General features: G+C 35.7%; 2 protein-coding genes across 2 annotated transcripts; both read left to right on the top strand.

Moving 5' to 3' along the window:
• Positions 1-7,328: 7,328 nt before the first annotated feature.
• On the top strand, positions 7,329-7,895 carry LOC139874563 (uncharacterized). The gene has a single exon (XM_071861977.1). It carries the CDS (start codon positions 7,329-7,331, stop codon positions 7,893-7,895), a length of 567 nt encoding a protein of 188 aa, XP_071718078.1.
• Positions 7,896-13,346: 5,451 nt separating this feature from the next.
• Positions 13,347-15,407, top strand: LOC139877691 (uncharacterized). Its single transcript, XM_071865120.1, has 5 exons — positions 13,347-13,412; positions 13,525-13,760; positions 14,341-14,412; positions 14,505-14,567; positions 15,116-15,407. The coding sequence occupies exons 2-5, from the start codon at positions 13,671-13,673 to the stop codon at positions 15,158-15,160; spliced, it is 270 nt and encodes an 89-aa protein (XP_071721221.1). The 5' UTR covers positions 13,347-13,412; positions 13,525-13,670; the 3' UTR covers positions 15,161-15,407.
• Positions 15,408-17,109: the final 1,702 nt, after the last annotated feature.

The raw sequence follows: 17,109 nt of genomic DNA, 5'->3' as shown, positions 1-17,109 counted from the left end.
AATTTTGAGCATCGAGTGCACCTCTGCCAGAGATTTCTCCCAACCTTGCATATTGTAATTCATCACAAATTGGTGATACGATTTTGGTAGTGAAGCCAAAACCGTGTTCACAACCAAGTTAGGTGGCAAGGTAGTTCCAAGTTTTTCTAATCGGTCAATGTAGCTTTTCATTTTCAAGACATGAGAGCTTACTGATTGACCCTCCTCCATTTTGTATGTTTGAAGAAGCTTATAAGTTTCATATAACTCTTGACTAGCCTGTTTCTGAAACATATTTTTCAGCTCAGTCATCATATCATATGTTGTATGATCTTCCATTTCCTTTTGGAGGTCAGAAGTCATACTAGCAAGCATGATTAAAGCTATCTTCTCTTGCTCATCAAACAACTTCTGATAAGCATTCTTTTGAGCAGCAGTACCTGTCTCAGGAGGAGCTTCGGGTAAGGGTTCTTCAATTTTGTTCAACTTCCCTTCAAATTTGAGAACAATTCTCAGGTTGCGGTACCAATCGAGGAAGTTTGAACCGTTGAGTTTCTCTTTCTCCAACAAAGACCGGAGGTTGGTTTGGTTTACGTTTTGATTGTTTGACATCTACAAAAGAACAAGATTCAATTTTATTATTTTCGATATTGTACTTTAATAAATTAACTACCCAGGTTTTAATATATTTAAAAATAATTAATTTACGAAAGTCTAAGATCCACATAGAGGTTCCATAACTACATCTGTTGATCAGCTAGTAATTATAGAGTCTATTGGTGGGTAGTGGTTACCAATTGCATCACAAGTGCAACTCTTAGATCTTTATGGGACTCAGTAATATGTGTAGTTCAACAAACCACTATTATCTACTAGCATGTTTGTCCCATCCTTGCCTCGAACTCAGGTCTCACCGTGAATACGATTAAGTCGTCCAATTTGAAAACAGTGGAAATTCAGCCTAGTCTCACTCGTAACTGAAAATCCACCTCGTGGCTATAATTCAATTAGGTCTCACCGTAACCAAAAAATAACGAGGAGTGTTTGCAAGCTCATTTGATGGCATGACTTAAATTTGACGGGTATTTTAAAAATATTTGTGTTAACGAATAATGCATGCACACTAGATTCGCTACACTATTTGTTAAAAATCATTTTAACCAATTGTATATATATCGATCATGTTTATGCATCTAGTTTGTTATTTCATTTTATATATAAAAATAACAAATTCACAAACGTGTATCGTTTTAAAACAATTTTAAAGATTTCGGTCATACATAATTTGTGTTTCAAAAATTATTTAACTTTAAACTCGTTAGAGTTTACCTTTTAAAATCATCAATTTTAATCTTTGAAACTTTTTCCGGTTTTATTTGATGTTTTCATCAAAAACATTTAGCATATGTTCTAATCAACAATTATGTATAATGCAAAAATAAAACACAACCATATCATGCATCACACACACACATAGCCTAGCTCGAAAATCCTATTCTCGATCCCATGAGCCGACATGGGATCAAGAGGTCTAACTAAGGGTAATATCGTAGCTCCCACTTGATTCAAGAATCAAGTGAAAACTTGACAAATGCCATCGTTGTCAATTTGACCTGTTCGCCATCTTCTAAGCCAAAAACATGTTGTATTTTATCTTCAATCTTCATCTTGTTACATTTATTTAAATTTGAAAATACAACTAAACTAGTACTTTTACAAATTGAAATAAACTTAAATACAATACTACGAAAATGAAAAATAAATATAATACAACTTTGCCTTCAAAATGGCCTTTCTAATAATACAAATAATCAACATGACATAATATTACCGTAATCAATAATCACAACAATCATACATAGGTCGGGACATTATGGGCTATGTGTGCAATCATAATTCTAATAACTACATTATTAAAAAACTACATATGGCTTGTCCATGGTTACAATGCATGTGTACAACCATGGAATGAAATAAACAACAATTATTCAAGCCATAATAAATTCAAAATTTATAACAGTGATATTTTTCAGATCTTATTTGTGCCTCATGAGGTTTAATTTAAAACAAACATGTTGAAACTATATAAAAAAAGTTTTTACTTTTTACCAATTCACCACAAAACTAGATCTGAGAGAATCACGTGACAATTAAAATGGTGTAAAAGCAGCTCTGATACCACTGATGAAAAATCGTGTGTACTTTTAGATTCAGATAACGCAGCGGATAGTTAAAATTAAATATAATCTATATTACAAAACATGCACACGATTGACGATTCCACCAAGATCCAATTACACCACTAATAATTGTCAAAATATATAAATTTACAAAGTGAGTAAACGATATACCTTTCCTGAAGAAAATGATTGTTGGAGAGAAACCTACGATCAATAGTATGACCGTCTCTTTGGATAGTCCACACTACACTTCAAACGACCGTCAATGGATGCTAGTCCAATCCCAAATAATAAATTAATCAACCCTTGATTAATTGAGTGAAACAATAATAATGCGGAGCTTATCAAATTTTTCTTATTGTTGAAAAGAATCAGTTTTGTGATTTCGTTTTACGTGCGCAGAGAAAGCAAAAACCATTGTCATCAAAAGAAGCAGATTGTTTGGGTTTTATTTCTGTACATCCAAGATCAATATGTAATAAACTATAATTTATTGAACTTTTTAGTTGTAAACCAACTCCACAAGTCTGCAAAAAGAAAAAGCATATTCTTCCCTTTTTATTTTTTTAAGTTGCCAACAAGAAAACCACTTGCTTTTAATAAAAAAAACAATTTTACTATTTAATTATAATAAACTAATTTCTATTAATTAATCAGTATTAATTAATTGATTAGTAATAAACTATAATTTATTGAACTTTTTAGTTGTAAACCAACTCCACAAGTTTGCAAAAAGAAAAAGCATATTCTTCTCTTTTTATTTTTTTAAGTTGCCAACAAGAAAACCACTTGCTTTTAATAAAAAACAATTTTACTATTTAATTATAATAAACTAATTTCTATTAATTAATCAGTATTAATTAATTGATTAGTTAATAATAATTTGTTCCGTTACTTGAGTATATATATATATATAAATATATATATATATATATATATATATATATATATATATATATATATATATATATATATATATATATATATATATATTTCATTTGACGTCTAGGTGTATATGTGTGTGACCCCGAAGGCTCAAATAAATTTAGCTATATAGTTATATATTGTATTTTGCACATTAATCCTACAGAAAATTCTAAAATCTGGTTTGTTATGCTTTTGAAGTAAATAGTGTAACCAATGGTTGTAACACCATAAATAACAACGCCAATTAAAGATTACGAACATAACAAAATAATAATAATAATTTCATTACAGGGATGCAATTAGGGATGGCGCTCGCGGGCAACGGACACAGGTTCTATATACCCGCGACCCGCCCGTCGGGTTATTTTTTGCACGTTGAGACCCGTTACCCACCCGCAGGTAAAAAACTTTCGCTCATGCCCGTGACCTGCGGATATCCGTGACCCGCGGGTAAACCTGCAGGTAATAATAATATACAACTTCGTTAATTTTTTCTTGGAAAAGTTAGGAAATTTTATTATTTATAAACAATATGTACAATTATGTGTAAAATGACGTGAAAGTCAAGTTTTTTTTTTTTTACTTATATGCAATATTATATTTGTAATCATTATTGCATTACAATTAAATCCCTTTAAAATTGATAATGGTATGTATAAATTCGCGAATAAATTTAAAAAAGTTTCAAGAATTAGCGGATCGGGTTTTACCCGCGACGGGTAGTATGTACCCGTGACCCGCCCGCGACCCGTTGACGGGTATCATTTTTTACCCGTACCCGTGCCCGCGGGTAAAGTTTTATGATTTTACCCGCCCATCACGGATCGAGTACCCGCGGGTCACGGGTTTTTTCTCGTCCATTGTCATCTCTAGATGCAACGTGCAACTAAGTTTTTATGGTACAATTGCATCAACACATAGCACATGCCCATTTAATGTTTGTGATCTGCTTACGATTTAGGTCTTGATGTTATCTGATTTTCTTTCATACAACATGAATAAGTATAATAGTCTTATTCCCTCGCATGTTCCGTATTTAGATCGAGAAATGTGTTGAGAACTCAGATATGGAAAGGGTTTCAGAACGGATATGTTCATTAATTTTTATACCTAAAAAGGTCACAACCAACAAAGGCATGTAAAAAAAAAATAATCAGGATTTCCCTTTATTTTTTTATCAAGAGATGGCAAAATGGACAAGTCGAATAACATGTCAAAATGAGCAACTTTTGAGTTTCTAGAAACAATATATCTTCATCGAAATTTTGATGTTTTAAAAATATTATTACAATGACCCTTTTGACATTTGGATTTTTTCAACTAACCTCTTAGCGTGAAACACTTCCTACATTAATTGTTCAAAAGTATAAAGAGTTCGAATTCGGTTTGTTTAGCCATACGCATCAGAGTAACATCCTGGGAGAGAATTCCACATCGGGCCTAAGAGCAGACACATTACCTAAAAATAGTGGTTGGCTGTCTCATCTCGCTGTCTAATCTCTAAAGCCATTAATGACTCTTATTCCTACCCAGCGAATCAATCACATAGGTTTGGGCCAACCTTTACCACACTCAAAATTGTTGTTCGATAAGCCATTAATGACTCTGATTTGTTGTTGTCTGATCACACACAAAATTATGTATCTATTTATCATATTTTCCCCGCTCGGCATTCCTTAACAGATCTGTTGAAGAATAAGGCTTTTGAGCTACCCAAGCATTAAATTTGAAACACAAGCCAAGTGACATTATATAAGTTCGAGCTCGACTTGAGTTCGACTTGTTTATACGTATAAAGTTTATTTTATATTATGAAATAACATATATTAGATAGTACTATACAACGAAAGACCTGAAGCTCGCGACCTTATTCGAGCTCGATAAAAGCATCTTGAACTCATTCATTTAATGATATTTAAAATACATTCAAATTTACGATTAAACTCGTTTAAGCTTAACTCGAATATATCTTTTAGCGAGTCGAGTTTAGATTGCTCGACTCATTTTGTTTATAATTGCACGTGACAAAAATAATATTGGGATTGAGTCACGGTGTGTTTCGGTGAGTAGTTTTAGAAACTTATGGAAACTTATGATTTATTAAGCTACAAGTCATAAAAAGGTTATAGTAGACAATAAAAAGTAGAGTTTATAGAAAAAGAAAAAAAACTTTAGATTTTTAAGCTCTTAAATTTAACTTCTGAAAAAAATGGAGTTTATAATAATAATATTACTAAAATATCCTTTAATGTATTATTTTATATTTACAAATGAGGTATTACTTACATTTTACTAAAAAAAATAAGTTACGACTTTCGACTTCTGATTCCAACGTCAATCTAATTATACAACCAAAAAAATAGACGAGTAACCGAAGCCTTGGCTTGAGTGCTGCAAATTCAGTTTCGATTCTCACTCAAAGCGGGAGTTTACAACCTTTGATTAATATCATTGCGATTTAGGAAGGTCTCGGAGGGTTTTTCCTAACTTTCGAAAATACTCCCAACATCGTCGCGAATTGAATTTACTCTTAACGTGTGTGTGAGTGACGTAGAATAGTGAAGGTGGTTAAGTCACTCTAGATGAGCCGATATCGCAGTTCAAAAAAAGAAAAAAAAAAATAGCCGGGGCAACCCGATTTTAACGACCCGAATAAATTGAATAACACCCGACTGTATTAAGTAACGACCCGATTAAAGCATCTTTAATCCTATTCGATCAATTTTTCCCGATCCCTATTTCCCCCCAATTTTCAAGCTACATACGATTTTTATCAGTCATCGCAGGGGGCTTTAGTTTAGGGTTTTAACATATATCTACGATTCAATTAAATTGTTTTAACATGTACGCTGATCGTGAGGATAATGCCCCCAGAAATTCAATTAAAGGCCGTCTTAATGTCGGAACCCTAGATAGCTCCGGCCGCCGTAGACAAATTACTGGCAAGAGGTTTGTTTAATTTGTTCATATCTACTGTATGTACAGGTTTTGTGTTTGTATTTCAAATACATCCTTTAGTTGATTTTGTGGTTGATTTTCTTTTTGAAAAATGGAGTTAGGTTTACTGCTAATTAAGATGTACTGTGATCTTATTTATTGCTGAGTTTAGGTTAGTATTAAGATGTAAATTTAGGTTAGTATGAAGATGTAAAATGATGCTTTACATCCCATTTTTGCCTCTATATTTAGCCAAATTTTGTGCCTTTTAGTAACATTTTGGGGAAATTGTAAGCTGTTAATCCTCATTTTTTCATGTGCTAGTAGTCTGGATAATAAAAATAGTGTTGGTGATTTTAGCATTATCCAACATATCATTTTAGTGATTGGATTACTAAGTTGAAAGTGTTTTTGAACCATTGATACGTTACACGAATTCGGAGAGTGTGGAGTACACGTTCGTAAAACGTGAGATGGTTTGATGTATCCTTTGGACTTGGAAATAATGTATGGAACTTGAGGAATGCGAAACGAGACTTGAAAAGGCCATACGCTCGGAAAACCTTAAGCATGAAATTGAGGTGCTGGACGCAGGGTTAAGCCGCGACGCGGCTAGGAAGCCCGCGGCGCGGCTCATAAGGTGTTTTGAGGGTCGAGAGTTTATCAAAACAAGATGGCTGGAGGCTGCCGCGGCCTCGCCACCCGCGACGCGGCTTAAGCCGTGTTTTCATAGTCGAGGGTTTTTGACCTGATGCAAGTGAGTTTCTTTGTTAGCCCGCGGCGCGGCTTAATGCTGTTGGGCTGAAAAGGTGCATTTTCAACCCAAAAGGCACAATTCAACCCCAAACGTTTTGGGGTTGTTCCAGGGCATTTAAACCGCGTTTTTACATGTTTTTGGAACATTTTAAGTCTAAATACATGAGAATTAACTTTCAAGTCACTAATGGGTATGAATCAAAAGTTTGTAACTTTTCAAGAAACCTTTTGACTCATTATAAATACACTCTTTGTGTATTTGAAAAAGGTTCCAGATTTTTAACCTTTTACACACACTTTCAACTTAAACAATTAGAAGATAAATCTCTGCAATTGTTTTGATTGTTTTCTTTTAGCCAAGACAACAATCTAGTCTTTGTCTTATCCCAATCGAAACTTCGTGTAACCCGTGGCTAATTGGGTCGAAATATTCGATTAGGAAAGTGTTCACACGATTCAAAGATCAATCCGGAGTCGGTTCCGTTTCAGGCACGAAGGTTTACTTACAATCCAAGTTAATAACATTCTAATCGAATACTTGTGATCACCATGTCCGGTGAAACTGTGAAAGAAATGACTTCAAGGTTTGCAAAATTGGAGAAATTTGAAGGGGCAGATTTTAGGAGATGGCAAAAGAATATGCAATTTCTTTTGACCACATTGAAATTGGTTTATGTGTTGTCAACTCCAAGGCCCGCTGAATCGGATGACGAGACAATGGAACATGCCCGGTTAAGGAGCAAATGGGACAACGATGACTTGATGTGTCGTGGCCACATTCTAAATGGTATGTCCGATGTTTTATTTGATGTTTACAATTCGGTTGAATCGGCAAAGGAACTTTGGGATAAATTGGAGGCCAAGTATATGGCCGAGGATGCGTCTAGCAAGAAGTTCCTTGTTAGCAATTTCAACAATTACAAGATTGTTGATACTAGGCCCATCATGGAGCAATTCCATGAGATCCTTAGGATCTTGGGGCAATTTACCAAACACAACATAAGTGTGGATGAAACTTTCACGGTTTCATCCATCATTGACAAATTGCCATCTTCATGGCAAGATTTTAAACACACACTTAAACACAAGAAAGAAGATATGAATTTGAATGAGTAGGGTAGTCACTTGAGAATTGAGGAATCAATTCGGGCACAAGATAATGGCAAAGGGAAGTGTAAAGAAGTGGGATCTTCTTCAATTAACATGATTGAAGATAAATCCCATGGGAATAAATACAACAAGAAATCAAGCAACAAGAAACGAAAGTTTGATGGCAACAAGAATGCGTCCAATAAGGACAAGAAGTCTTGTTGGAGATGTGGCAAACCCGGTCACTATAAGCGGGATTGCAAAGTCAAGTTGGTAGAAGGAGGAAGCACATCGGGTGCGGGCCAACGATCAAAGGATCCTACTCCTAATCAAGGTCAAATTTCTGACTTTGTGACCATTCCAATTAAGAACTATGTTTCACATATTTCTGATGCATTCTATGTACAGGATGATACAAGTGGATGGTGGGTAGATTCGAGTGCAACTTGCCATGCTTGCAAGGACCATGAATGGTTCAAGACTTTTGTACCGGAAAAGGATGTCTTGCACATGGGCAAAGAATCTATTGCTAGTGTTGTTGGTTATGGAAATGTTGTATTGGAGTTTAGCTCCGGGAAAACTATTACTCTTTATAATGTATTGTATGTACCTAACTTGCGTAAGAATCTCATATCTAGTCCCATGTTGAATAAATGTGAGTATAAACAAGTGTTTGAAAGTGACAAATATATATTGTTTAAGTGTGGTGTGTTTGTTGGTTTTGGGTATTATAACAATGGTATGTTCATGCTTAATCTCAAAAATGTTCCTAGGGCCATCAATTCTACTTGCATGATTAGTTCTAGTACAAGTGATTCCGGTTTATGGCATGCTCGTTTAGGTCATGTACATTAGAAAAGAATGTATGAAATGTCTAAGGATGACTTAATATCAAGTTTTGATAAACATTTAGATAAATGTATCGGGCCGGAGGTCCTTTAGGAAGCAATCTCTTTTGCGCTAGAGTAGAGGGAGGGACGACCTTATCTAGGCGCGGGTTCTATACCCGCTCGTGGAGTAGTGACTTCCTTCTAATCTAGGGTACGAGGAATGATTGTCTACACTCACCTCCCCCATACCCCACTTTCGTTGGATTGGGTAATGTTGTTGTTGTTGTTGTATTTAGATAAATGTAAAACTTGTATGCTAACAAAGATCACTAGACAACCTTTTAGAGACATAAACCGGAAATCGTCATTATTAGAACTAATTCATAGTGATCTATGTGATCTTCATGCTACTCCTTCAATGGGTAATAAGAAGTACATGATTACTTTTATAGATGATTCGTCTAGGTATTGCTATGTGTATCTTTTGCATTCTAAGGATGAAGCTTTAGACAAATTCAAAATCTATAAAACTGAAGTAGAATTGCAACTTGATTGTTCAATTGAAACATTGTGTACCGATCGAGGTGGCGAGTATTATGACCCGTAATATTTCCAATCGATAGGAGTGATTCACCAAACCACGGCTCCTTATACGCGACAACAAAATGGTATAGCCGAAAGGAAGAATAAGACACTTAAAGAGATGGTTAACTCCATGTTGTCTTATTCCGGTTTGAGTGAGGGATTTTGGGGGGAAGCCATGTTAACGGCTTGTTACATTTTGAATAGGGTTCCCAATAAGAATGGGAAGAAGACTCCATATGAACTTTGGTTTAACAAACGTCCAAACTTGCATTACTTGAGAGTTTGGGGATGTAGGGCGGTCGTGAGACTTCCGGAACCCAAAAGGAAAATGTTGGGTGAAAAGGGTATTGATTGCATTTTTATTGGATATGCCGAGCATTCCAAGGCGTATAGATTCTTTGTCATTGATTCAAATGATGCTATTTCGGTTAATACCGTGATTGAATCTAGAGATGCAATATTTGGTTTACATCAATACCTAAACCAAAGGATATGGTACCTATTGCAAGTACCTCCCAAGGTGCTCAATTGGAAGAAATTCCAAATGAGACTCATGAGCCACGTAGAGGGAGTAGGAAAAGAACTCCTAAATCATATGGTGAGGATTTTCAACTATTCTTAGTTGAAGGAACTAGAGATAGTGTCATATCTCAACTTCATTATTGTTATAATATTGAGGAGGATCCGAGGACATATGACGAGGCCATGAGGTCTCGTGACGTTGCTTTTTGGAAAGAGGCAATTCGTGACGAGATAAACTCTATCATGGAAAATAATACATGGGTTCTAGTCAATTTGCCTTCCGGTTGTAAACCTTTGGGCAACAAATGGATCTTCAAAAGAAAGATGAAAGTTGACGGATCGGTTGACAAGTTTAAAGCACGTTTGGTCATACAAGGCTTTAGGCAAAAGGAGGGTATTGACTATTTTGATACCTATGCTCCGGTTGCGCGTAACACCACCATTAGATTGTTAATTTCGCTCGCGTCGATTCACAATCTTGTTATTCACCAAATGGATGTAAAAACCGCTTTTCTTAACGGTGATTTGGAGGAGGAGGTGTACATGAAACAGCCGGAAGGATTTGTCATGCCGGGACAAGAGACGAAGGTGTGCAAGTTGATTAAGTCTTTGTATGGACTTAAACAAGCACCAAAGCAATGGCATCAAAAGTTTGATGATGTCATTTTGTCTCATGGCTTTATGATCAACCAATCGGATAAATGTGTGTATAGCAAATTTGATCACAAGGGGAATGGTGTGATTATTTGTTTGTATGTGGATGACATGTTGATATTTGGTACTAACCAAGATCAAGTTTATAAGACCAAACAATTTTTGTCATCTAAGTTTTCGATGAAGGATATGGGGGTTGCGGATGTGATTCTTGAGATAAGGATCATCCGTGGTGACAATGGCATCACGGTAACTCAATCTCATTGTATTGAGAAGATTCTCAAGAAGTTCAATCTTGAGGAAACCTCCCTGGTGAGTACTCCCATTGATCCTACTCTTAAGCTCTTACCCAATACAGGTTCGGCTGTGTATCAACTTAAATACTCGAGTGCTATAGGGTGTCTAATGTATGCAATGACTTGCACTAGACCGGATATTGCCTATGCGGTGGGAAAATTGAGTAGATTTACTAGTAACCCGGGTTCTCACCATTGGCAAGTTGTGAATAGAGTATTTAAGTACTTGAAGCAAATCAAGGACTTTGGTATCACATATACCGGCTTTCCTTCTATTCTAGAAGGTTATTCGGATGCAAGTTGGATAACCAATATGGAAGATCATTCTTCTACTACTAATTGGATATTCCTACTTGGTGGAGGGGCAATTTCATGGGCTTCTAAGAAGCAAACATGTATTACAAATTCGACAATGGAGTCGGAATTTGTTGCATTGGTTGCGGCGGGTAATGAAGCCGAGTGGTTAAGGAATTTGGTATATGAAATTCCTTTGTGGCCAAAGCCCATTCCTCCTATTGGTATGCATTGTGATAGTGCTTCAACGGTGGCTAAGGCTTATAGTCACATGTATAATGGTAAGTCTAGACACTTGGGTGTTAGACATTCCATGGTACGTGAATTAATCACAAATGGAGTGATCTCCATTGATTTTGTTAGATCGGAACAAAATCTCGCGGATCACTTGACCAAGGGACTAGCCAGGGACTCAGTGCACAAGGCAGCTATTGGTGTGGGATTGAAGTCCATCAAAATCTTTCAAAGTGGGATACCCAATTCCCTTCTAGTACAACGCTAGGAGCTGAATTCAATGAGGAAAGCCTATTTTGAGAAGATTGGAACACATGTTTTCATATAATCCCAAGGGTATGTGTTCGGACCTACAAGATAAAGTGAGGTTGAAGTTTATGACTTCTTAATAGTTCTCTTGAAAAATTGCATTGTAGGAGCAAGATTGAAGAGAGCTACCTAAGTGGACATGAAGTTGAGCCGCTTCAAGAAAGCTTTGGAATTAGTTTTCTATATGTTCATGATTGAATTGGGACACATGGCTCCTAATAGTGTCAAGGTTGTATTGTTAGAGATTATGGAACTAGTGTGTATATTATCGACAGGTTTTTAAATGAATTGATGGGTTCAAACTATTAGAGCACCCTGATTTTCGAATTCTTGCATGTGTAATATACTATGTGTAAATTCAATCCATGTGACATTTACACTTATGCATTAGTTTCTAATTGTTGGTATTTTAGTTATCAAGGATCATACTAAAATGGGGGGGATTTGTTGGTGATTTTAGCATGATCCAACATATCATTTTAGTGATTGGATTACTAAGTTGAAAGTGTTTTCGAACCATTGATACGTTACACGAATTCGGAGAGTGTGGAGTACACGTTCGTAAAATGTGAGATGGTTTGATGTATCCTTTGGACTGGGAAATAATGTATGGAATTTGAGGAATGCGAAACGAGACTTGAAAAGACCATACGCTCGGAAAACCTTAAGCACGAAATTGAGGTGCTGGACGCAGGGTTAAGCCGCGGCGCGGCTAGGAAGCCCGCGGCGCGGCTCATAAGGTGTTTTGAGGGTCGAGAGTTTATCAAAACAAGATGGCTGGAGGCTTCATTAGGCCGCGGCGCGGCCTCGCCACCCGCGGCGCGGCTTAAGCCGTGTTTTCATAGTCGAGGGTTTTTGACCTGATGCCAGTGAGTTTCTTTGTTAGCCCGCGGCGCGGCTCTTGGGCCCGCGGCGCGGCTTAATGCTATTTCGCTGAAAATGTGCCTTTTCAACCTAAAAGGCACATTTGAATTTGAACCCCAAACGTTTTGGGGTTGTTCCAGGGCATTTAAACCGCGTTTTTACATGTTTTTGGACCATTTTAAGTCTAAATACATGAGAATTAACTTCCAAGTCACTAATGGGTATGAATCAAAAGTTTGTGACTTTTCAAGAAACCTTTTGACCCTTTGTGTGTTTGAAAAAGGTTCCAGATTTTTAACCTTTTACACACACTTTCAACTTAAACAATTAGAAGATAAATCTATGCAATTGTTTTGATTGTTTTCTTTTAGCCAAGACAACAATCTAGTCTTTGTCTTATCCCAATCGAAACTTCGTATAACCCGTGGCTAATTGGGTCGAAATATTCGATTAGGAAAGTGTTCACACGATTCAAAGATCAATCCGGAGTCGGTTCCGTTTCAGGCACGAAGGTTTACTTACAATCCAAGTTAATAACAAATAGTTCGTGCATGTTTGAAACATGCCAATAAATGATAGTTAACTGTTTGCAGTTTAAATTCTAAGCATGTGATCTTGTAACCATTAGCACTATGTATTTCTCAATTAATAATATAGGGGGAAAAATCTGTGGCGAAAAGTTAGTCGTCACTTGTGCTACAGAGGTATTGCTGTACTTTTTTGTACCGCATATGTAACCGTTTTAACTTGAAAGTGTATTAGATGTTGTTCTTTATATGAATTCAGTTACTCATTCTTATATTTGTATAGCAACATTTGGACCTTTGTCATGTGAATTATACTTTCATGAATCACACTTTCGAATAAGAACTGTTGATTTTTCTGCTACAGGCAGAGACAAGCTGATGATAAATGGGAGCACGACCTGTATGAACAAGCTGATCCACAAGCATCAAGTATGAGCTGAATCATTAAGCCTTCACACTAAAGATTATATTCTTTTATGTAAAGCTTAATACAAGGCTCACTTGCATTAATCATTTCTTTCATGTTTTATGGCTTTCATAGATCGAAAAGTTGGTGTCCTTGATCTACGCTTGAAGCTCCAGAAGAAGACTAATCAGCGGCCAACTCTCGGTGTAAGAGATCTGCGTGAAAAGCTATCCGGTATCACTAATTCACAGCCACCAGTAACAGCTCAGGCAAAACCAAAAATGGCAACATTGATCAGTAAACCTGCTAGGAAAAGTGTTGTTGCTGAAGTGCCTAAGAAAGTTGCTAGCACTGTTTCTAAAAGAAGAAAGGTATGTTACCGCTTATTTCTCATATTAATGTTTAATGGTATGTGACTGCCTATGTCATATATTAATGAAGAAAAGGTTGTCACTTAATGTTGCATATACTAGGTTACTTTTTCTATTTTCTTTTCAAGAAGGTTTGTAGTTCTCAGTGTTGTAAACGTTGGCCGTCTCGGCCGACTAGTCGATTTAGTGGCTAGCCTATCCCGTTTCGCCCAATAACGTGTAACTGGTCGGTCAATGCTAAATAGTCTTGTCAAAGTTGTTCTTAGTCGGTCAAAGTCAAAGTTATGTCAAAATTTTGCTAGTTTTTATTCAAAGATTTGTGCCCTATACATATGTTTGAAGTATTTATGTTGGAAATATTTATGTTTGATATATTTATGTGTAATCATGTATATATATATATATATATATATATATATATATATATATATATATATATATATATATTACTAAAAGTCAATGTTAGTCAAGGTCCGACTCGACCCCGACTCTACCGACAAGTCGTTTCAAAGTCCCGACCTACTTACTTTCTTGGGCTATAGTGATGGTTCTTTTTCTTAGCATTATGTGTTTTGTACAGGGTGAAACAGTGGACAGCTTCTTACAGGCTTTGGGTCTTGAAAAGTATTCGATTACATTTCAAGCCGAGGAAGTATGAATCTTTTTGTATAATCTTTATCACTTAATCTATACATGGATTTTAGAACTTGTATCAAGCGTTTATGCATCTTCTTTTTTATGCAGGTTGATATGGCTGCCCTTCTACACATGACTGATGAAGATCTAAAGGCTATAGGAATCCCAATGGTAAGTTATGCTCTACAAGACACAAGCTAGAGGTGGCAATATGGGTGGGTCGGCGGGTTGGGTAACGTGTAGAATTTTTTTTTTGGTACAGGCTAGGTCAAAGCGGGTTGACTTAAAATACCCTGCCTGTTTATATCGACTACAAGAACACTGATCAAAATATTATTCCGAATTATATAATATTAGAGGTTGGATGCATAAAATAGTCTTTTGGGTAACCTTAACTCTTTTGACCCATCCATTGTTACCTAAACCCTAAGAGTTGGCTCATTTGACCTGTTTGAGATAAAACACAACCTGCTTTGGCCCATCGAGTTTAAATGAATGTGTTAAAATTAACCAAATAGAACGTACTTTTTTATGGTTATGATAATGTAGTGAATATACTTATAATGATTGATGTGAAAATTGCTTAGGAAAGTTATAGTAAATTATGAATATTATATTTGATTGCATTTGTGTGACGCTCTTAGGTGTTGTACCTTCAACCATCTAATCTTTTCTAGATTTTATTTTTGCTAACTGCTTAATGGATCTTATATCTGTAGGGTCCAAGAAAAAAGATCCATTTGGCGTTGGAAGCTAAAGCGTGATCTATGTTAAACCAACATGCTCGTAAATTGAACTGGTACGGGTCTATTAGTACCTTATTCGTGGTTTAACCTTTTGATCTGGTTGTATTGACGCAGTCGCGGATTCGAGATTAGGATTAGAACTGTGTAATGATTATGAATCTTGTGGTTTACTATTATAAAGTTCTTTTCTTAATCCACACAATTGGAATTAGAGTAAATCAAAAATCCCAAATCTTTTGATGCTTGTAGTGTTTGATGGATTGTATATCAGTTTATATATTCTTTTGGATCGATCGAATGTGTACTTGTTCTCTGGCTTACATATACGCATACAAGTTATAAGCTTGAATTCGATTCGAAATAGCTTGAGGAGCCAATAGCATACTCAATTATTTACATCAAGTCAATAGTTGTCCAAAGTGCATAAGCTTAACTCGCGATCAGTGTAAGCACATGCTTTTCATGTTGGAGCCTTATAAGCTCGAGCTTGATCTGTGATTAAGTTGTAGCTCGAGCTTGATCTGTGATTTAATCGTATTTAAACTAAGCAAAAATAACAAGATAAATTCTTCAATCAACAGTTGTGAACATACATTGTGGAAGCAGCGTTTAATTTGTTTTCTTATTTCATTTCTTGGGTGGAAAACTCGAGTATATATCAAAATATCTATTAACAATGCCAAAGCAGTTTGCACAAGAATTAGTCATTGCAAGCATGGCTACATCATGGAACAACATTGCTAAATGTTCATAGTCTTATGTATTATCAAATATTTAGTACTCTGAATATATTTAGCACTCTATAAATATATTAAGTACTCTATGAAAGTATATAAGAACGCTCCAAACCATGGCGCACTATCTAGAAAGACTGAACTGTCAAATCAACTTCAATTCAACACTTCTTCAGAAAGACTAAGACTGAGCAAGACTTAACCCAGTCATCCATGATTGCCATTCACGTGAGGGTGGTGTTTGTTAGAATTGACCTTGAAAAAGTGGTCTTTGTGGGTAGCCGAATTGTGTAGATTGATTATACATGTTCATATACATTGGTTTTGTGGGTTGTTGGGTGGTATTGAGAACGGATTAACGAGAGAAACATAGGAAGCAAGACCTCTAACATATGTGGGTCGTATGATGAATCGGTTGGTGAATAAATTTTGGTGTATCAAATAAGTTGTACATATCTTGTGTGAAGCTTTGGTGAGTGCGGGTTTTTGATTTGGAAGTGGATTTGGATGTGGGTGTTAGATTGTTTTGTAAACATTTTTATTGTGATTGGAAGTAATTAGAAATTGAGTAAGTTGTGTGATAAAAAGAATAGATTAGATGTATATTGTCTTCTTTGTAATTGGTTTGTTTTTTTTTTTTTTTTTTTTTTTTAGGGAAATGAATTTGAATGTATTTGTTATTAAAAGTTATTACTAATTAAGTTGTCTGAACACATGAAAGAGAAATGATATGCTTACAAAATTTTGAAAACAAAAATATTATTGCGTTGAACCAATTAAGTTCAACCAATTAAATTAGGAGAAAAAGATATGAGAGAGAAACGACATCTCATGTGTTATGTCATTTTGTAATATTAGTCCTTGTAAACTTCATTTCAATGATATCTCAAAATGAAAACACGAATTCCAGACACTTTTGAGTTTTGACCGAATTCTTCCATGGTTACATGAATTCATGAACCCAACAGATTTATGCGCTTTGATACGTTGGTGTATTGTACTTGTGATCCTCGTACAAGATACAAAAAGTAAGTTACTTTTGTCGGGTCATTTAGTTTTATAAGTGGGTGGTGTGTAGTAATCTCGGAGGCTTTCGTGTTGTGAAGAATAAGTTTCGATGCAGATGCACTAGTTAATTAGCATTTATAATCGTCTAAAACCTATAATTAATAATCTTAATAAGTTAACATGAAGATGAATACAACACCCGCTTTTACGAATTGCTCTATATAT

This window comes from Rutidosis leptorrhynchoides, chromosome 11 (genome assembly GCF_046630445.1).
Source record: "Rutidosis leptorrhynchoides isolate AG116_Rl617_1_P2 chromosome 11, CSIRO_AGI_Rlap_v1, whole genome shotgun sequence".
Classification (NCBI taxonomy): domain Eukaryota; kingdom Viridiplantae; phylum Streptophyta; class Magnoliopsida; order Asterales; family Asteraceae; genus Rutidosis; species Rutidosis leptorrhynchoides.
This window is presented reverse-complemented; position numbering and strand designations above follow the sequence as displayed.

Bases quoted from the DNA above. Each gene is read 5' to 3' on its own strand.
- LOC139874563 (XM_071861977.1), top strand. From the start codon at position 7,329: ATGTCCGGTGAAACTGTGAAAGAAATGACTTCAAGGTTTGCAAAATTG.
- LOC139877691 (XM_071865120.1), top strand. From the start codon at position 13,671: ATGGCAACATTGATCAGTAAACCTGCTAGGAAAAGTGTTGTTGCTGAA. The intron at 13,761-14,340 runs GTATGTTACCGC...TGTTTTGTACAG, and splicing joins CTGTTTCTAAAAGAAGAAAG to GGTGAAACAGTGGACAGCTT. The intron at 14,413-14,504 runs GTATGAATCTTT...TTTTTTATGCAG, and splicing joins TTACATTTCAAGCCGAGGAA to GTTGATATGGCTGCCCTTCT.